The sequence below is a fragment of the Marmota flaviventris genome, chromosome 13 (assembly GCF_047511675.1).
Source record: "Marmota flaviventris isolate mMarFla1 chromosome 13, mMarFla1.hap1, whole genome shotgun sequence".
NCBI lineage: Eukaryota > Metazoa > Chordata > Mammalia > Rodentia > Sciuridae > Marmota > Marmota flaviventris.
The window spans coordinates 95,099,526-95,121,388 of record NC_092510.1 but is presented as its reverse complement, the minus strand read 5'-3'; the positions used below and the strand labels follow the sequence as shown (position 1 = coordinate 95,121,388).

The 21,863-nt window shown below is 37.6% G+C and overlaps 1 protein-coding gene across 8 annotated transcripts in view; it reads right to left on the bottom strand.

Annotated features, from left to right (window-relative positions):
• Nucleotides 1–21,863, bottom strand: part of Gapvd1 (GTPase activating protein and VPS9 domains 1) — an 88,251-nt gene that overhangs the window by 10,596 nt on the left and 55,792 nt on the right. For 5 of the 8 annotated variants that reach the window (XM_071600957.1, XM_071600956.1, XM_071600958.1 and 2 more), the window contains 11 exons: nucleotides 21,285–21,419; nucleotides 20,703–20,822; nucleotides 16,914–16,991; nucleotides 16,423–16,793; nucleotides 12,358–12,445; nucleotides 11,350–11,430; nucleotides 6,997–7,119; nucleotides 4,913–5,042; nucleotides 2,195–2,304; nucleotides 1,725–1,884; nucleotides 448–635 (listed from right to left, as the gene is read on the bottom strand). In XM_071600957.1, the coding sequence (XP_071457058.1) occupies nucleotides 448–635; nucleotides 1,725–1,884; nucleotides 2,195–2,304; nucleotides 4,913–5,042; nucleotides 6,997–7,119; nucleotides 11,350–11,430; nucleotides 12,358–12,445; nucleotides 16,423–16,793; nucleotides 16,914–16,991; nucleotides 20,703–20,822; nucleotides 21,285–21,419 (1,584 nt within the window). The remainder of the gene's footprint in view (nucleotides 1–447; nucleotides 636–1,724; nucleotides 1,885–2,194; nucleotides 2,305–4,912; nucleotides 5,043–6,996; nucleotides 7,120–11,349; nucleotides 11,431–12,357; nucleotides 12,446–16,422; nucleotides 16,794–16,913; nucleotides 16,992–20,702; nucleotides 20,823–21,284; nucleotides 21,420–21,863) is intronic. The other 3 variants (XM_071600959.1, XM_027944339.3, XM_027944345.3) reach the window with 1 other exon arrangement.

Here is a 21,863-nt window from a genome sequence, read left to right as displayed (position 1 = left end):
CATTAAAATCAGGAAAGAGTAAGAAATATCTAAATATTTACGTGCCAATGAATTTGTTTAAAAATATGTTGTTTGTAAAAATGAGAAAAATTGTGTGAATCCAAAGTTTTACCAACTTCCCCAATTTTTAAAATAAACTGATATTCAATCTAGGAGAAAAAGAAATTTAGAGATTTGATATCAAAGTGTAATTATTAAGAATCCACAGGGGCTGGGGATATAGTTCAGTTGGTAGAGTGCTTACCTCGCATGCACAAGGTCCTGGGTTCAAGCCCCAGCACCATCAAAAAAAAAAAAAAAAAAAGAATCCACAAACTAACTAGGTATTTAAGGAGCTGGTCTAAAGTATGCAGGTACTTACACAAGCTAGCAAGCAAAACAAAACAAATTTTCCCAATCTTCCTAATAATAAATGGTTGAAGACATGCTTCCTCTAACAGTAGTTACCTTGAATGAATTCCCTGATCTTCTTTTCTTTGCTCTCAAGCAGTAACCTCACACAGACAGTGGTAAAATATCGATTGGCTACCTCTTTGTCCCGTAAAACCCTTTGCAAGAGCCTCTCCAGGTGAGCCTGCGTAGTCTGCAGTCCTTGTCGACAGCGAGTGAGGTAAGCGATATATGGGGCTCTTTTCCTAAAAGGAAAAATGCTTTGCAGGACATCAGATATGTACGGTGCTTACTTTTTTTTAAAAAAACTAAGAGTTCTAATTTTTTTCACTTCATAAACTTTGGCTTTACAAATTGGCATGTCAGGCTACAGACAAATGTCCTGGGGAATATTTATGCTGCCAGCTCAAGAAACAGAATCCTGTTTTTCTTAAGCTGGCAGCGTGAATTGTGCATGTCTGTGATGAACAGTATCTTTTGAACTGAATGTTTAGCTCCCTAACTCAGTGAATATTACTAAGGCTCTTCAGATTCTAGGTTTATTTTATACTGGAGCACAGTCTCCCCACTAGTAGAACCTCTTACTTAACAGGAAATGAACAGTTACAGAAAATTGAAAATAAGTTGGGCATGGTGGTATACACTTGTAATCCCAGCTCACTTGGGTGGCTGAGGTAGGAGGATTACAAGTTTGAGGCCAGCCTGAGCAACATAGTGAAATCCTATCTCAAAATGAAAATTAAAAAAATAGCTGGAGATACAGCCCAGAAGTAGAATACTTCTGGGTTCAATCCCCAACCATCACGCCCCCCCACATACAAAAAAAGAAAATGGTGATGATTAAAAATAACAACAAAAAACAAGCTATACAAACTAGTTCGTTAAACACTCCCCACCAGCTATTTGCTTATGGTGTTAATGTGGAGCTCGTCCACTAGGACATGAGGCCTCCACACTGCCCATGCATCTCAGTTACACTCTTCCCCATAACCATCAGCTGGCAGCCAAAGAAAAATATACTACTACTTCTGTAGTCCACTAAAGTAGTATTTACTAATGTCCCTTTAAAAGAAAGTAATAAACTAGTTATCCTAGCCTCACAATCTAGACAAACCTCTTTACTGTTTTTGTGCAAAGCTGACATAAACTGCACTTCTCTATTAGGAAGAGCTGCTCATTTGTAACTACATTTCTGGAGTGTGTAGCTTAGAAATCTATATCCAGGTAAACATAGACATGCACTTGGTAGTAGGCCTAGACTGGTTTGTGAAACAAGGACTAAAAAGAAAACACTTGCAGCTGAGAATGTCTGTTGAATGGGTTGGGTATGTTACCTGTAGTCCTCAGCAATGGATGCCAGCAGTTTCCTACATGTCCTATTATCAAAACGGCATACACAACGCATTGTTTCTTGAAGTTGAGCCATTAAGTTCTTATCTTGTAAATTAATTGCTTCAGCTATTTGAACTTTTAAGAAGCATACAATTTCATTATCTAAATAAAAAAATAAGAATTACATTACTATAGAGAATTTCCATGGGCTTACATATATACTGTCCCCAGCATTCGGGACATTAATTCTACTGTACCATTTATCACCAAAACTAAGCAGTAGTGCCACTGCCATTTAGAGAAAAAAAAAATTGATAAACTATCAGTAATCAAAGTGCCCTTAAGTGACATGAAAACAAATGTGTTAAGTTGAACCATGGAATATTAATACAGCTGAAGAGTGAAATACTGGCAATTTCATTGGTTCAAACTGTAAATACAGAAGAAACTAAACTATCCAGAACCAACTTGCCTTCTGGGTCTGTATGGTCTGGTAATCCGTTCCTTGTTGAATGGGTTAACACTGGGAAGGCAACAGAGTCCGCAGAGCAAAGAGCAAGCCTCAGTTTCTTTTTCGCATCTCTGAATAATGGGTATAAAACACATTAATTTCTTTGTCCAGAATGGTCACTTCTTTTTTGGGGTGCTAGGAATCAAACCCAGGGCCTTGTACATACTAAGCATGTGCTCTATTACTGAGCTACCTCCTCACCCAGAAATGATCACATTTTATAAATATTTACTGTATGAGGGCTGGGATTGTGGCTCAGAGGTAGAGCGCTTCCTGAGCATGCAATCCTGGCACCACACAAAAATAAACAAAATAAAGGTATTATGTCCATCTACAGCCAAAAAAAAATTTAATTTACTTTATGAATAAATATGCTACTTCAGGATTCAAATATTTCAAATGTTTATTTTTATGTGGTGCTGAGGATTGAACCCAGCGCCTCACATGTGCTAGGTGAGTGCTCTACCACTGAGCCACAACCCCAGCCCCACAAGTATGTGTGTGTGTGTACGTACACACACACACACATTTATATATATATATTTTTGAGGGGGTGGTGGTGCTGGGGATTTAGCCCAGGGCCTTAGGCACAGGAGGCAAACACTCTACCAACTGAGCTATATGCCCAGCCCCCTAAAAAAATAATTTTAACTTACATCTCACTCTTGCTTGAAAGAACACACTTCTAATTACCTGAGGAACAAGGTTATAAAAGTGCTCTGGGCAAGGACCTCCCCATAGGGTCACCTGAATCAGTCAAACAAACCTTTTCTGACCTTCCGTCACATGCTGAGTTTTGCCTCAGGAACTCAGGAGAACCAGACAGCATATGTGCCAGAGAGGTCGCCAGCTCACCCCAGCACTCACACAAGAACACCTTCTATTGCATCTCTTGAAAAATTCTGGTCCTGCCACAATATAAATTTGCCCACTGACAAGAAACCCTTTTTATTGCTCTGTTGCTTGAGAGTTTTTGTATTGGATTCCTCTTAACTTCCAAATGCTGAACCACCTACTTCCACCCAGTAGCTGAGCCCGCCTCAGCTAGGGGCTACCCTCCACAGCAATGCAGCTCTCCCTAACGGGGAAGCATTGAGGCTCTCTTATTTGTTAGTGCCTCTGGTCTTTTCTGGTCCTGTGGGTCACAGACCAGAATGTCTTCAAAATAATCAAATCTGCTATCTAGATAAAGGAGTTTGAACACCTTAGAGAAAGGCCAGAGAGTGTGCCTCCTCTGTAGGATGTCACTTGTCCACCTCATGCTAGCTCTGAGTCTTTCCCTACTGGATTTCTTCCTATAAAATGAGAAATTTAGATATCAAGATGAGGTAACATTCACCTCATTTGCCAAAAATATTATAAAATACATAATGGTAAAGTCACTTGATGAGTTTTAGAAAGTAATTCATGCTGGAAGGTAATTCTATCTGCTATTCCCCCAATTATACTGCAGGAAAAAAATATGGAAAGTTCCAAAAAGATTTGTGTTTCTTTTTTTTTTTTGGTACTACAGATTAAATCCAGGGGCACTTAACCACTGAGCCGCATTCTCAGTCCTTTTAATTTTTTAAATTTTGAGACAGATTCTCACTAAGTTGCTTAGGGCCTCACTAAGTTGCTGAGGCTGGCTTTGAACTTGAGATCCTCTTGCCTCAGCCTTCTGAGCTGCTGGGATTACAGGCGTGTGCCACTGAACCCAGTAGCAAATTTTATTTACAAATATTTTTTGCATAAATATAATAATATATTATATTATTTTAATATATAAATATAATAATATAATATATAAATATAATAATATATATATTATTTTAAGGAAGAGTTTCCTTAAAATAACTGGGAGGAGGTAAATATGGAATAATACTGGTTATGTGTTGGTAACTGTTGGATCTGGATAATGGGTACATCATTGTATCTATTTGAAAATTTCTGGAATAAAAATATAAGCCAAGTGCAGTGTCATACATTTGTAATCCCAGCAAATCAGGAGAATAAGGCAGGAGGATCACGGGTGCAAGGCCAGCTTCAGCAACTTAAACTTAGTGAGAACCTGTCTCAAGGCATCCCTGAGTTCAATCCCCAGCACCAAAATTAAAAAAAAAAAAAAGTAAAGGAGAGAGAGGTGGGGGTGGGGATGAGGGAGACATGGGACACGGGACTTTGCAAGTCCACAAGAGATAACTAGTGCTTTAAAGCTGAGGCTTCTTGTCTGAGGAAACCGAGGATCGCTATCAAAGAACCCTGAAGTCATTTTTTTTCTCAAGCCCTATTAGAAATAGAGGCCTGCCCACGTAATGAGGATGACGACAAAAAGAGAGGTTTACTGAGATAGTGAGTTGCTCCATCACTGTGTGCAGGGCGATTCCAAACTACCCATGCCCTCTCCTAATGTGAGCCACACACACTCATAGCTTTGCACAGGCAGGAGCACTGCAACTTGTTTTGTTTGCTTATGTGTTTTATGTGGGTATATGAGTCTTTTTTTTTTTTAAATCTCTGAATTATTGCCTTTGATACATGACATCCAGAACTGAAGCAACTCTTCTCAGTAACTATTTCATTCTTATCTGTTTCATAAATCTATTATTAAAATGACTTAATGAATCATTTGAATTGAATTGACTGCAATAATGATTAAAAGCCCAAACCCCAAAGTCCCAAATACTACAAAAGAAATACCTATAAGAAAAAGCTGAATCCTGAGGGTGGGCTGCTTGGCTCGCAGAGTCTGGGAGATCATCAGCTGAGATGTTCTGTAGTGTTTCATCCCGAGGAGAATCATGTGCACTTTCACCATCACCCATGACCTCTGGAGAACAAAACCCATCACCGAGAAAAGAATAGTTATATTAATTTGTAATATTCTGGTATTGGTACTAGTAGGTAATTCAGAGCAATTCAATCTTAAATTAGTAATATCTTAGAGTAAGAGTTCTTCAGAAGATAAAATAGAAAGAAGGAAAAACTCAAAACATTTGACCAAATGGTCAAAGCAACAATAATGTATCATGAGAGCAGATGCTGGGAATGGTTTTAATTCTTTTTTTTATTTAGTTGTAGATGGGAACACTTTTTTTTTTTTTAATTTTTTATTCTAATTTGTTATATATGACATTACAATTCATATTACATATATAGAGCACAATTTTTTTTCATATCTCTGGTTGTATACAAAGTAACAATTATCTTTATATATATATTTTTTAATGTGGTGCTGAGGATAGAACCCAGTGCCTCATGCAAGCGCTCTACCACTGAGCTACAGCCTCAGCCATGGTTTTAAATTCTTATCACAATCCTAATCCGAAACAGTGAAAGTCTGAATTAATAAAGTTAATATTCCATAATCAAAATCACTGAACCACAAAACTCAAAATCTTCAAAAGTCATTTTACATAATAATTCACTTTAGAGACATGGACTCCTTCCCAGTCAAAAAAAATTGCTGGTTCTACATCCCTTTGTTGCACAATGGCTGAGGTGGACCAAGCGCATGGATCTCCAGACCTTCCCCCCACAGCCCTCTCACCATACCCAACAAAGAGCAAGAGGACTACCACAGAAAAGCCAGATCTGTGGGTCCCTCTACTTGTTCTGTTTTTAATTAGTCAATCAAGAATACAGATAAACAGGTGCTGGAGTTGTGGCTCAATGCTAGAGCACTTGCCTAGCATGTGTGAGGTACTGGGTTCAATTCTCAGCACTTTATATAAATAAATGAATAAAATAAAGGTCCATCCACATCTAAAAAAAATTTTTAAAAAATAGAATATAGGGGCTGGGGTTGTGGCTCAGCGGTAGAGAGCTCACCTAGTGCGTGCGGGGCCCTGTGTTCGATCCTCAGCACCACATAAAAATAAATAAATAAAAACAAAGGTATTGTGTCCAACTACAACTAAAAAGAAAAATAAATATTAAAAGAAAAGTTAAAAAAATAGAACATAAACATACATAAAACAACATAAAATCAAAGGGAATAAAAAAATTCCTGAATATAAGGAAGATTCTGTGTTTTTATAGGAAAACATTCTTATTATTCAGAGAAAATTTCAAATGCTTCAGGAAAAAATGGAAAAACATATAGAAAAAATGTTAATAATTGTAATGTTTACAAAGAAGGTATATGAACGTTCAGAATAGAAAAGTGGACATTCTCTTTTCCCATGACTCCCTCTCAGGCCCCTACAGTCTTTCTCAGAGCTAATTCATATTCCCAGTTTCCTGGAGATTCTTCTAGAAGATACTCCCAGCACACATAAGCATAAATGGGTGCAGACACTACTTAAGCTTTTATACACTTTTGTTTCCCTTTAATTTGAGGACTGTGTCATATTTTTCAGACAAATTATTCAATATTCTACTGTGAGAAAAACATAATCATTTAAAAAATAAGAACCAAGCAACAATGGATAACCTAAGAGAGTGCTGCCTCAGCTACCTGAAGAGAGATAACTGTATGAAATTACAGTTCTATAGGCAGTTGCAAAATAACCTCTTCCCTCCCGCTAAAGCATGCATCAGGTCACTCTGGGCAGTGACTCCAGGATTCATGGGATGATAACTCAGGCATCTGAACATCTGACGTGCCCAGGCTTAGTGGGAGAGTACAGAGAGGGACATCAATTTAATCTGATTGGGTTATCAAGTTTGTAATTTTAAAATAGTATATTGATTCTCTAGCTATTTTTTTAAAGGGTACTTAAAAGATTTATCTTTATTACTATGGTAAAAATGACTGTTCAAATCTTTATCATGATTATCACCTGCATTTTCATAGTTTGCCATTGCTCCTTCACTGGGGCTGGTCCGTTTAATGGCATTCCGGTATTTGTCCAGAATATCCTCAGCAACCTGAGCTTGTGCAGTGAGCCTAGGGATGGGATCATCTGCAGGGGAAAGGAAGGTGAGAGAATTAGTTCCTTGGGTTTGTACTAGCGATGATGTTAGTAATGACACCAGTAGCACATCCCAAAGGCAGATTAGGAGGTCAGACTTAAAAAGAGCACATATCTCAATGTTAAGAGGCACCATGCAGCTGCCTGCTCATCCCATTTCTAGGTCTAAGAGCCTTGTCAAAGCAGAAAATTGGGAGGAGTCACTCCACCTTCTCATCATCACCAGAATTCTGCATGACAGTGACAAACTTCAGTGCAGACTGAATGGATAACAGGTTTCTAAAGGGCTTACACTGAAATCACTGTTAATAGCAATTCATGCTAACAAAACTTCCAAAGATGCACTTTTATATGCAGACTTCATTTAATCAAATATCTCTATGATGAACAAAAAAGAACTATTTAAACTTAAACTCTTTTTAATGATGAGATGTGCCTTTCTCTATTCTTTCTTAATGAATTAATTCCTTTCTACACCACATCTGAAAGTTATAGATATTCATATACTATCTCACTAGATCTCACCACGATAGTGCAATTGCTGGCACACAGCACTTTTGTGCATACCATGGTCAGCAACACTCAGAGAATCTAGACATCCTGAGAGAGTGCTGGAATGGTACCTGAATGCTCTGAGAAAAACTTAACATACCCACAAAACCACAGCTTTGTTTACCTATAGAACTGTTAAGCTGACAAAAAAAAAAAAAAAAAAAAAAAAAATCAGCACATCAAAAGTGTTATCTTGGAGTCTTAGAAGTTATTCATTAATTGACTGGGCTGTCAAAGCAAAGAACTGCTATGATCTACAGGACAAAATAAAGTTTTATGGTAAAGTACAAACACCTGGGATAGAGCTAGGCCAATAGATAACCAACCACACCTACATTTAGTTAGAATCCCATTTTATCTATTTTTGGTTTTGGGGATTGAACCCAGGGTTGCTTAACCATTGAGCCACATCCCCAGCCTATTTTATTTTTTATGTTGAGACAAAATCTTGCTAAGCTGCTTAGGACCTAAGTTGTGCCACTGCAACTGGCAGAATCCGTCTTTTACTAAGAAATTCTAAAATCATATCAAAATCATTAGATTTTATACATATGCATATTAATAGTGGCTAAAAGGCTGAGGGTGCAGCTCAGTGGAAGAATGCTTGCTCAGCATGTGCAAAGCCCTAAGTTCAATTCCCAGCAAGAGAGAGAGAGAGAGAGAGAGAGAGAGAGAGAGAGAGAGAAGTAGCTAATATTAGCAGCAGCTAACATTTACTGAGTGTTTACCATGTGCTAGAAACTGCACTAAGCACCTTAGGTGGGCTATCTCAATTAATCATCAAACAATCTTATAAAGAGGCACTATTATCACCCCACTTTACAGCAGAGCAAATCAAGGCACAGAAGTGAAGCAGCATGTTCGTAGCTTCTTCTTTTGTTTCTATGAAACAATAATTTGGTGTTCATGTCTCTGTAGAATTATATTCAACTATATAGAAAAAGAATTTCCAAAGTAATTTAATCATATTTAATTTCATGATGAGATCCCTAATAAAATTTTATCTTTTTAAAAATGTCAATTGATAGAACCTTTACTATTACAGAATCTTGTTTTGGAGGGGGAATACTTTTTGCTGATAGCTTTTGAGTGCTAATAAAGGCTCTGAAAAAGGGGCAACGTAATTTGGCTACACACAGTAAGAACCATAACCATGTTGTTATAACCTATGTTTCTATTAACACCATTCTTAAAATTTTTAACCCAGGAAAATACTTAAAACAAAAATGCTATGTATACAAAGCAGTAAGGACGATTTTCATGGCTAAAAACTGGAAAATATTTAAATATCCAATAGAGAATGTTTTACTATAGTAAAATCAGATTATTTTATTGTCAATAAAAATGATTCAAAAGCCAACTAGATCTGGTAGAAATTGAGAGTTCATAAAATGTCATGTGGTGAAAGAATACAAAGTTTCAAATATAATCTAATTCAATCATGAAAAAGCCACTATGTACAAACACAGAAAAAACATTGGAAGAGAATATGAGAAAAATAGTAGTTAGGGCAGCAGGATTACTGCCAGATTTGTTGAGAAATGTCCTTTTGTAAGATTTCTAATTAATTTAATAACTTTCAATGGGTCATTAATTAAGACTGGGTAAAAATTTGGGGGGGGGGGGGCGGTTACTGGGGACTGAACTCAGGGGCACTTGGCCGCTGAGCCACATCCCCAGCCCTATTTTGTATTTTATTTAGAGACAGGGTCTCACTGAGTTGCTTAGTGCCTCATCATTGCTGAGGCTGGCTTTGAACTTGTGATTCAGCCTGTCTTAACTCCTGTCTCAGCCTCCCGAGCCACTGGGATTAGAGGTGTGTGCCACTGCGCCTGGCAGGACTAGGTAGAAATTTTTACACCCACAGGGAAGCTTAACTACTTGAGTCGAACCTAAAGAAAATGAATCACTATATTTAAAACAAAAAACAACAAAAAAAACCACTTATTCTACCTACTTAGCTTCTAGTGTCAATACCAAGAATTAAAAACATATGCCAAAAGGCCCAATAATTTATAATTTCACCAGTTATTAATTATTTTTGCACCCAGGGCCTTGCACATGCTAGGCAAGTGCTCCACCACTGAGCTACACCAAAGTTATTAATTTTAAAAATTAAATATTAAAGTAATTTTACCCAAAATAGTTCAGTTTGTATGTACTGGTGTTCTTCTAACACTAAGAACTAGGAAATGGAAAATATACATAAATACCTTGCCAAAAAGACAATCTCTTTCTCTTTCCAACCAGACTGACAAGTCCCTATGAACCAGGGTCCTATGCGATTTGACTGAATACCCACAACATGTAACACAGTGCCTGGCATGAGTCAGATGATCAACAAGTATTTGCTGATTAAATAAGACAAGCTGGGCTGCTCTCAACAGGGAACTGTGGCCTGAACACCCTTTCTTACAGGGAAGTCACCATACCCAATAAAGAAGGTATGCTTTATTTGCTATGCCAGGACATGGAGATATAGCTAAATATACAAAACTAGGTACTAGAACTATAAGCATTAAAATGGGATGCTACCTGTACCATACTGATCTCTTTGAGGAGGCTGTTCTTTTGAGCTTTATCCCATTTTTTAATTATAAATCTTCATTTTATACTGGGCACCAAAGCAAACATGTGATCCCAGCTATGTGGAAGGCTGAGGCAGGAGGAAAACAAGTTCAGCAACTTAACGAGACCTTATTTCAAAATAAAAAAGTAGAAAGGGCTGGAGATGTAGCTCAATGGTAGAGCACCCCTGGGTTCAATCCCCAGCACCACAAAAAATAAATAAAAATTAAAAAAAAAAATCTTCATTTAAACTATAGTAGGACAGTAGGATAACTTATTTTAAAATCAAAATTAGGGGAAAAAAAGAGGTGAGAAATGAACTACCTTCTAGGTGCTCTATAGCATTTAGGAAACAATACCTAGTTATCAAATTCAAGGTTGGGTCATTAATACTACCTCTCAAACTCTTTTCTTTTAGGGTACTTATTTATAATGGGCCAACAAAAAGGTGCAGGAATACAAATGCTGGATACAGTAAAAACCCAATCCCTAGTTGTATTTTCCTTGGGTCAGATAGCAATGTTAGAATGGCTCAAGCTGTAAAAAATTAGTAAAGTTTTAAATCTTTTATTATAATAGTTGACATTTATGATACTGTTTGAACACTTTATCATGGGGGAAAAAAAAAGGAAATGATTAGGTAAAAGAGAATTTCACTGTGCTCCTGAATAGACAAGAACAAACTGTAGATGGAAATAAATTTAGAATTCTATGATCATTGTTAGAGAAAATTACTCAATCAATGATCTAAAGGTCTGGCATGCACAGTACAATTGTCACCACTCTCCCATAGGCACTATGCCATCAACCCACTAGACGGCGAGCTGTGGAGGGTGCCCAGAGGCTCAGGATCAGGGCCCTCGTCATAAACGTAAGTTATGACAATGAGGATGAGGATGGTGGTGGCGGTCTGCAGGAAGAGCACACTGAGATTCACTGTGGCCACCAACTGGAAACCACAGGGCTATGAAGAACACACTCCCCACCGTGCACACACAGACACACTCTTCTAAAAAGGCAACACTATGGCACCCAAGAAAAAGTGTTATGAAATATGTGCTCTGGGAATGAAGGAGCCAGGAAGTCCATGGGTCTACAAACCTGTGAGTGTTGAGAATCTGTCAGGCCCCAGATCATCTTTGTCTTTTTCTTGTTTTTCTTTCTTTCTAAATGGTATAGGAGCTGGAAATTAAATAAAGTCAGTAGTGTGACATATAACATACTGCACTACTTGGAAGTTAACTGGTGTGCCAACATTTCTAAGTGAAAGGAGGAGGAAAAGTTTAAAAGCTAAAAAATTCCCAAGCGTCGACTGATAATCATTCTTAAAAAATAGCCCTGAAGGTTCTTAAAGAAGCTTTCAGAATCTGCCTAGAGTCATCCACCATAAGAAGAATAATTTAGGCGGGATCATGGGGACTAGATCAAAACCACTGCCTCTTAACCTCTCCGCAAATCAGCACAGTCAAAAACTCTTGCTTCATTCTTTCTTCCCCACCAAGTGGGCTTGAGTATGGCATGGAAGCAGCTCTCCTCAGTGCCTAGGTGCCACAGCACTGGGAGAGGCCTATGGAAGAGGTTCCTAGCTGCTGCTGATCTCTCCTTTCAAGAAGAGAGGTTTTTTTGCCAACTCAAATGATGCCAGGATATTCACACAAAAAAAGAAAACAATATTATACAACTACCTTCCAAAATAAACACTGCATAATACTTAGGGTATAAACATTTTCAATGAACACAGACATAAAAAGCTTAAATTTGTTCCAGGACTACAAAAGATGAATTTTCAATATTAAATTACCAATGGCATCCATTTTCCTGCAATAAATGATAGCAATACATTTGTCAACAGTCCAACATGTTTAACTTCAACAACATATGACCAGCATGACTTCCATTTATGAAACCACTACCATTTTCCTGCAAAGAATATTTCTAATCTCTGCCTTAGCATTCTTCTGAGTGAACCCATTTCCTACACTCGCAAAACAGCTAGAAACTTAGGCCCATGAAGCCTCACAGAGGAGTTGAGATATTGGCTCTCCAAGAGAGATTTTGGGGTTTTGTTTCTTCTTGCTAATACAGTATTCTAAAATTTTATAATATTACCTTTAGGCATGGCTGAAACAAAACGTTTTCTCCACCAAGGTCTGTTCCTGTCTGACTTCTCGTCATCGCTATCTTTGCGTTCTTCAATCTGCAGAAAAAGTTTAATGCTTTATTTGGTGTTGATACCTATGGATAAGTTACTATAAAAAAGATTTCAGAAAGTCTATGAAATACAAACACCAGGCCTATGTGCCTTAAAGCAAAACTGTTCGTTTTGCCATGTAGGTAAATTCTGGAACATGGAAGTTACCTCTCAAGCACTAGACTGTGATCTGCTTGAGGGTTTATCTCATTACTGTTAGTTAACTAGAAGTTTAAGGAAGAGCCTGATATAGAGTAGGAACTCCAAAAATACTTATGGAGGGCTGGGAATGTGGCTCAGTGGTAGAATATATACTTTGTATGTGTGAGACTCTGGATTCAATCCCTGACAACACACACACAACACACACACACAATAAACAACAACAACAAAAAACTGATGGATAAGTAAACACAGCTTAAATAAACTCTAGAGGGGTAGTAGAGATGGTGGAAGTAATAGTATTAATAATAAAACCAGGTGTGAACTGTGTGCAAAAAAATAGATATTATCTCATTTAATCCTCACAGTAGTCTTAGAGACAGGCTGTATTATTAGGGCTTTTTATAGATGAGAAATACATAGCTAATTGAGATTATCTCCCTATCTTCCCCAAGTTACACAGTCTGCATGAGGACAGCTAAGACTCAAACTTAGAACTAACGGACTTCAAAAAAATCCAGATTTGAGCTGGACATGGTAGTGCATGCCTGTAATCCCAGCAACTCAGGAGGCTGAGGCAGAGGCAGGAGGATCTCAAGTTCAAGTCCAGTCTTAACAACTTAATGAGACCCTGTCTCAAATTTTATTTATTTATTTATGTATTTTTGGTGCTGGGTATTGAACCCAGGGATGCTCTGCCACTGAGCTACAACCCTAGCTCTTTTCATTTTTTTTGAGACAATGGTCTCACTAAATTTCTTAGGACCTGAATTGCTGAGGCTGGCCTTGAACTTGTGATCCTTCTGCCTCAGCATTCCCAGTCCTGGGATTATAGGTGTGCACCACTGAGCCTGGCTCAAAATTTAAAAGAAAGACTGGGGATATAGTTAATGGTAAAGCACCCCTTAATTCAATCCCTGGTATGCTCCCCACCCATCAAAAAAGTCTTGGTTCTGATCACCATTATACAGAGTTATATTTAATTTTGTCATGTCAAAGAGAAAGGACTATAATTCCTTCACTAGCCTATGGTGTGACCTCACACAAATCTCTTAAATTTCTTTTCCTCACCTATAAAACTGGGGTTGAAAATACCTTCTCCAAGGGCATCTATTTGAATAGAGAATCAGACCCTAAGCAGAGAGATAGGGGCCTCTGTGCCAGGGAGAAGTTAGCAATAGTGATGGGAAATTAAATACATATAAGGCAGACTGATCAAATAAGTACATGAATAAAGAATAAGAATAGCAGGGTTCTGGATTGGGGATGGGATTGTAGCTCAGTGGCAGAGCATCTGCCTAGCACATGTGAGGCACTGGATTCAATCCTTAGCAACACATAAAATAAACAAATAAAATAAAGGCATTCTGTCCATCTACAACAACAACGAAAAATTTAAAAAAAAAAGAATAGCAGGGTTCTCACTATTGAAGAATGGAGTTATAAGCATGGAAGGAAAAAGATAAATGAATACACAGGTAAATGTGTAGATAGACAGACATACACACACACACACACACACACACACACACTCTCTCTCTCTCTCTCTCTCCCCCCGCCCCTTTACCTAGCTTTGTCCAATGAGAGGTCCAGGGAACAGCAACATCTCTATAGAAATGGATGCTGATTGATCTCAATTTCTAAAAACTATTTTTCACTAAAAAGAACCAGGGCTCCTTGGAGAAATTACTGATTTCAGGACTAGAGCCGTCAAAGTACAATATAAGCTTGTAACATCTCATGCCAGGAAGCAAAAACAGAAACAAACTTAAAAAATGATGGAGACAAGTCAAAAGAACCCTGGAGTAGGCATGGTGGCGCACACCTATAAGTCCAGCAGCTCAGGAGGTTGAGACAGGAGGATCCCGGGTTCAAAGCCAGTCTCAGTAATTAAGCCAGGCACTAAGCAACTCAGTGAGACCCTGTCTCTAAATGAAATACAAAATAGGGCTGGGGATATGACTCAGTGGTCGAGTGCCCCTAAGTTTAATCCCCGGTACCCCCCCCCCCCAAGAAAAAAAGAAAAGAAAAAGAACCCTGAAACCAGCTTGAAAGGTTTCTAACTAGCCAAATAGGGACAACTGGGCTTCAAAAATAAACAACACTAATAAACCCACTGACCACAAGAAAGAACCAGAAGACCATAAATATAATCGTTAAGTATACAAATTTAAAATTTTTATAAATAGGATAGTTACATTTTTTCAAAGTGCCTCCCCCAAAATACTCATTCATTACAAAGGAAACAGAGCAACTCTCCAAGAGGTAAACCTTGGCAGATACCACCTTCAACAAATGATCCAAACGAACAAATTAAAACTGTGTACTCCTTAATTGGATGCAATGAAAAGAATGCAGTGACACCTTAGTGATAAGATTGCTAAAATAAATAAATAAATGAACTAAATTTAATTATGAGAAAACATCAAATTCAAACTAAGGGACATTTTAGAAAAGAATTGGCCTATAAGTTTCAAGAGGATCAAGGTCATAAAAGTCAAGGAAAAACTGAAGAACTATTGTAGATTCAAAGAAACTAAAAAGGCATGACAACTAAAAGCAATGTGTCATTCTGAATCAGGTCCTTTTACAACAAATAACTGGAGACACACAAAGAGGGGTGTGAGAATTAAATGGTAGTCATGTATCAGCATTCATCTCCTAATGTTTATGGTTGTTTTATGATGTGTAGAAGAATGTACTTATATGTAGCAAACTTATTCTAAAGTTTTCAGAGGTGAGGGAGAATCAGGTTAGCTTCGAACTTATGCTCAAAAGGGGAAGAAGTGTTCTTTTGTTGTACATCCAATGTTTGTGTAACTTTACAATTATTTCAAAATTTAAAAATCATACTAATAGGTGTGGTGGTGCGCATCTGTAATCCCAGAAGCTCAGGAGGCTGAGGCAGGAGGATCACAAGTTAAGGCCAGTCTCAGCAACTTAGCCAGACCCTTTTTAAAAAGAAAAAAAGGGGGTGGGGGGATGGGGGTTCTGAGATTGTGGCTCAGTGGTAGAGCACTTGCCTAGCATGTGCAAGGCACTGGGTTCGATCCTCGGCACCACATAAAAATATATAAATAAATAAAAGTTATTATGTCTATCGACTGATAGCTAAAAAAATATTTAAGGGACTGGGATTGTGGCTCAGTGGTAGAGTGCTCGCCTACCATGCATGAAGCACTGGGTTTGATCCTCAGCACCACATAAATGTAAATAAAGATATTGTGTCCACCTAAAACTAAAAAACAAATATTAAAAAAAAATTAAAGGGCTGGGGATGTGGCTCAAGCGGTAACGCGCTCGCCTGGCATGCGTGCGGCCCGGGTTTGATCCTCAGCACCACATACAAATAAAGATGTTGTGTCCGCCAAAAACTAAAAAATAAATAGTAAAAAAATTCTCTCTCTCTCTCTAAAAAAAAAAAAATTAAAAAAAGAAAAAGGGATGGGGATGTGGCTTAGTGATAAAGCGCCTCTAGGTTCAATCCCTAGTAACAAGAAAAAAAAAAATCATACCTCATTTAGCCATCTCAGAGGGATACTGTGAGTTTTAAATGAAATTAGATACAAAAACTGCCTGGAGAAAAGTGAAGTATTATAAAAATACAAGATAGTATTATTATAAAACCAAAGCTATACAAATTTCCTATGGGTTGTGGCAATGGTCATACTAGTCTAACAGCTCATCTTTAGTGAGTATTACAGTCTATCCTTAATTTGGGAGTTACATATTCATGTTCATTTCAGAAATCTAGAGAAACTGGCAGGCAGAACTCTGAGCCGAGCACAATCAGCAAACTCTACATGGCTGTGTTCCCATACCTCTCCTCTTGAAGAGTCCTTACTCGGGGATGACGATGATGAGTGAGGTGCAGCCACCAAAGAAGTAGCACCAATGGCTGCAGCTGGAGGGAGTTCTCGCTCTTCATTCCCTGGACGACGGTTCCAGCTGGGGTCACTCATGGGTCTCCGGACAGAAGATACTATATCAGAGCTCCTGCTGCGAACTAGTCTCTCAGGGTAAGAATGCCTTTGCTTAAAAGCCTCCATTTCAGCTGGAGTTAACATGTGGGAACCAAAGTTGGGCAACCTGGCCTCATTTCCTCCCACTGCTCCTTCCAGGATCGGGGGGTCTGGGGGTGGATGTGATGGCCTGGCATAGTGAACCTTTGGCCTTACTACAGCAGAAGCCCCTGCAACACAGCAAAAAAGCTTTGCAGTCAAGACACAACCAATTCAATAAAGGCATTACCAAAAGAGTCTGGTTTCTTTCTTCTATGACAAGAGTCCAGAAGTTCCTTTCATTAGTTTACCTTCATGTGAAGACAGAGGATCAAACATGGCGAGCAGAGACTCTGCCTGAGAAGGAGGAGAGGTCAGCTGGTGGGCGCCTGGAACAAGAGGGCAAACTGTGAGACCACACTAGAAATCAGAGGACTTCAATACACGAGTGAGTGGTCTAGTGTTCTTTATAGTTTTCTTTTTTTTTTTAAACAAATTTTGTTTTTATATGACAATGGAATGCATTACAATTCCTATTACACATATAGAGCACAATTTTTCATATCTCTGGTTGTATACAAAGTATATTCACATCAATTTGTGTCTTCATTCATGTACTTTGGATAATAATGTTTATCCATTCCACCATCATTTCTAACCCCATGCCCCCTCCCTTCCCCTCTCATCCCTCTGCCCTATCTAGAGTTCATCTATGCCTCCCATGCTACCTCTCCTTACCCTACTATGAATCATTCAGCATTTGGCTATTTTTTTAAAAATTTTTTTATTTTATTTATTTTTTATGTGGTACTGAGGATCGAACCCAGCGCCTTGCACATGCAAGGGGCTGGGTTCGATCTTCGTACCTCATAAAAATAAATAAATAAAGGTATTATGTCCAACTGCAACTAAAAAAATTTTTTTTAAAAATTGAGGGTCACACCAGAAAAAAATGAAATTCTGATTATTTCAAATTCATTTCATTTTCATCTTCACACATAGATATTCATTACTTTAAGGTTTCTAGAATACATGTGCCTATTAATTCTAATGACCCAATGCTACTATGGTTAATACAGACAGCACAGGCCCAGAGACCTAAATTATTACACTGAGACTTACCTTCCCCCCTAGAAAAATAGGGAAATATTATCTATAGAAGATATATAAAAAAAGAATGGTAAAATTTGAAATCCTAATATTGCTCTCTGCAAATGATTTATTGATTTTATTAATGCATCTAAATATACCCATTAAATGGTAACATCAACTACCTTTCAAAATAAAAAATAACTATTTTCCAAAGTAATGAGAAGAATGGCACTGTTTAACATTTTTGAAAATTTCTTTAATGCATGGTTTAACAGAACCCAGTTGAATTCTCATATCTGCTTTGTTTGCTTTCTTTTAGGTGTAGCACTAGGGATTGAACTCTGGAACAGTCTACATCTGGGCTAGAGCTCCAGTGCCCCCAATCACCCCCGCTCTTTTTCTTTTTGAGACGGGGTATTACCAAGTTGCCCAGGCTGATCTTGAACTTGCAATCCTCCTGCCTCAGCCTCCCAAGTTACTGGGATTAAAGGTACACAACACCAGCATTTGAATCTCTGCTTTCAATGTGTTCGGTATGTGTTTTTGGTTGTAGTATATAAGAAAAAAACTCTGACTTCACACAGATATGTAGTTGGAAAAGGGATGATTTTTTTTTTTTTAATTGCAATTCTGGGGGGATCAAATCAGGGCCTTCCTGGCACATGTTAGGTAAATGCTCAACCACTGAACTACGATCCCCTGCATAAGATGATATATTAAATTGTGGATATTCTTTGATACTCTACCAAATCTTGAAAAGGGCTAGTTTTTTAAAAACCAGCTACAAGGTGGAAACTGAAATCAAATCAGTAAACTTTTATTCTCTATTACATTAAAGTTAACCGGTTTGTCTTATACTTTGAATGGATCTTGTAACTATGCATAATTTTACAAGCTCGTGAGTTGATCCTTTAGAAAATACTTTTTTAATAAGTTACATAGATCTTCCAAATGCTGACATATTTCACCATGTAATATAAAAAGACATTGGTATAACCTCCAATCTCACCAAAAAGAATTTAAATAACAATGCTGTCAAACTCATGAAAGTGTATATAGGTTTCCAAAATTCTTAATTTTTATCTGTTTGAATTTTACCATTGGTACAAACTATACTAGTAATTTTCCTTGAAGTTAACAGGCTCACTTTGTTAATTTTCCAAAAAATGTTTGCTGAGTATATATTCATAAAACCACAGTTTGTCAGTTACTCAAGTAAAAATGTTTTTTCAAGAAAAATAAAACAACTGGCTGTTAAACTAACAGCTCAATCATATAATTGCTCTTCCTTAAGACATCATATTTCAGAATGCAGCATTATAGGTATTTCTATTTCTTCACACAGAATATTAAAAAGATGTGTATTCACGGGTTGAAATGTAATGAAATAATATTTACTGCCAGGTGAGGGGGTGCATGCCTGTAATCCCAGCAACTCAGAAGGTTGAGGCAGGAGGATCACAAATTTGAGACAAACTTCAGCAATTTAGCAAGACACTGTTTCACAATAAAAAGAGCTAGAGATATAGCTAAGTGCTAAAGCATTTGCCTAGCATGTATGAGGCCCTGGGTTCAATCCCCAGTACCACAGGGGAAAAGAGAGAGAGAGAGAAAAAGAACAAGCACAACAACAGTATATATAATTTGCTTCATTCAAAGACATCCATGATCAAAACTTCCCTTACTTGTAACTGTCAGTGAAGAATTCATGGTGCTGATATGGTTTGGTGCCCTTATTTCTTGCTAAGGCCCCAGCAAATTTTATCCACCTTTGCTTGTGTGCCACCAGTGCAAATAGCAACACCATGAAAAAGGACAATAAATTTTTTTAATTTTTTTTTTTTTTTAGTTGTAGATGGACATAATACCTTTAGTTTTTATTTTTACATGCTTCAGGGATCGAACCCAGTGCCTCGTGAATGCTAGGCAAGTGCCGTACCACTGAGCCACAACTCCAGCCCCAGGACAATAAACTTTAATAAATAGTTTTGACCTCATATTCCCCTATTCTAAAAAGAGTCTTAAAGACCGTCAGTTGTCCACTTTGAGACTGCCGCTTTAGAACTATGGTTCTCAACTGGTGGCTATTTTTTTCCCCAAAGGGATCATTTAGCAATGACTGGAGATAATTTTGGTTGTCATGACTCTGGAGGGTGGCAGGCATGAACTACTGGAAGAGGTCAGGGATGCTTCAAATAATCCTATAACATGCAGGACAGGCTATCACAACAAAGAATTATCTGGCCCAAAATGTCAACAGTGTTGAGTTTTAAAAAGACCTGGGTTAGAAGTACTAGAGGTACAGTTCAGTGACAATGTGCTTGCCTGGACTGTGCAAAGCCCTGAGTTCAATCCCCAGCACCAAGAAAACAAAGCAAAAAACAATTCCAATTTAGAACAAGTGTAAAGAAAGAAAAGCTACTTCAAAACCCACAGTCCCACATATAATACCACTGTTAGCATTCTGGTACTTCTTCCCAGTTCTTTTTCTATGCATATAGGTTTTCTTACCCCTACCCTGGAAAGGCTCAAATATGCAGAGTTTTTAATGCTTTATTACTTTAATTATAAAATTCTATAAAATATTTTCCCTGTAATATTATATTCAAGGTATTTCTCTAAGTTATTTCATATTCTTTAAGAGCATCTTAAAAAATCTGCATAAATTTTAATTAGTGGTTACTTAAAAATTCACTTAGTCATTCTGTTTTTCAATTATTGGTTACCATTTTCTACCAATATAAATGTTATAAAGGCCATCTTTGTGCATAAGAATTCTCCTTCTCCACATATGGAATTATTTTCTCATGACAGATTTCTAGAAGTAGACTAACCAGACAAAATTTAGAATACAAACACTGCAAGTCTTAAGTACATATTGACAAATTATGCCCTAAAGTGCTATACCAATTGGTATTATGACCAGCAATGTGGAAGAATGCCAGTTTCGACTACACATGAGATCGAAAAAAAATTTTTAAAAAGTCATTCTCATTTCCCCTTCTTACCATGAGTTATTTCATCCATGTCCGGACTAGTGACAGAATCTTTACCCCCAAAATCAGAGCTACACTCAGATCTTAGGTCTTCAATCTTATTAGGAATATCCTCAGAGGTTGCACTTATACCTTTAAGAAAAAAATAGTAAAAAATAAACATCACGAAGGACAAAATAGCCACACAAAAAATATTTATAAAGTTTAAATAAATGTAAACATTCTCAATTTATGTATGTCCCAGGTGTATACATGTGAGTTATTTAGAATTTATCCTTTATTATACCATTGCTCAAATATACTTATCTTGCTTTATACAGCATAATTAGAATTATCCTATGGTATCTAAATACTGTAGCAGAGGCTACCAAGAATGGAAACAGTTGTATAGGGATCATTTGCCAATTACTTCAACAGGCTCTAAAAGCCATTAAATTTTCAAAGATTAAAGGGGCCATAGAAATCACTTGGTTTCCTGGAAATTACTCAGCTCTCAAATAAAACATATCTCTTTGGCATCAACCTTACAAAGGGGGACGGGGGGAGATAACATCTTCTAATTCCTAGACCGACCTTAAAACAAGACAGACATACCCGACACGACACTGAGGCCTGGTGTGCTGGGGCGGGAACTGACCTCCCTGACATCTGTATCATCAGATGTGCTGCCCAGTCCAGAACAGCTCTCCAGCTCTTGTAGGCGCTCCTCCTGCTTTAGGTCCGGGGCCTCTAAGCAAAAAACAGAAGCCACATCAGTGATTCTGTCAACATGCCACAATTTCAGCTTTTGTGACCTAGATAAACAAAGCTCACCAGGTATGAATGAAATCAGTATAAATAGCTTTCTAAGCATAGGCAAGTTAGCAAACTAGTTAGATTAAGTGTTAAAGAAGTTACAGTTGTGATTTCATCCCAATGTAAGTCAGTTTGTTGGGTTTCTAGATCACTATTATAAAGTATGCTCTTGGTTAATATGTAAAGTGGAAAAGAATATATGGAATAGCTTAGCAGTAAATCAACCAGCTCCTAAAAATGAACTTGTACTTAGATGGATACTTGATAGATGATGAGCTAATCCTACTGTCTTGCACTCATCTCCTAACAAGGTTAGCATGTCTGAATGCTTTAGTATAGCATTATAAAACATATCAGGATCACTTAATCATTCTTACA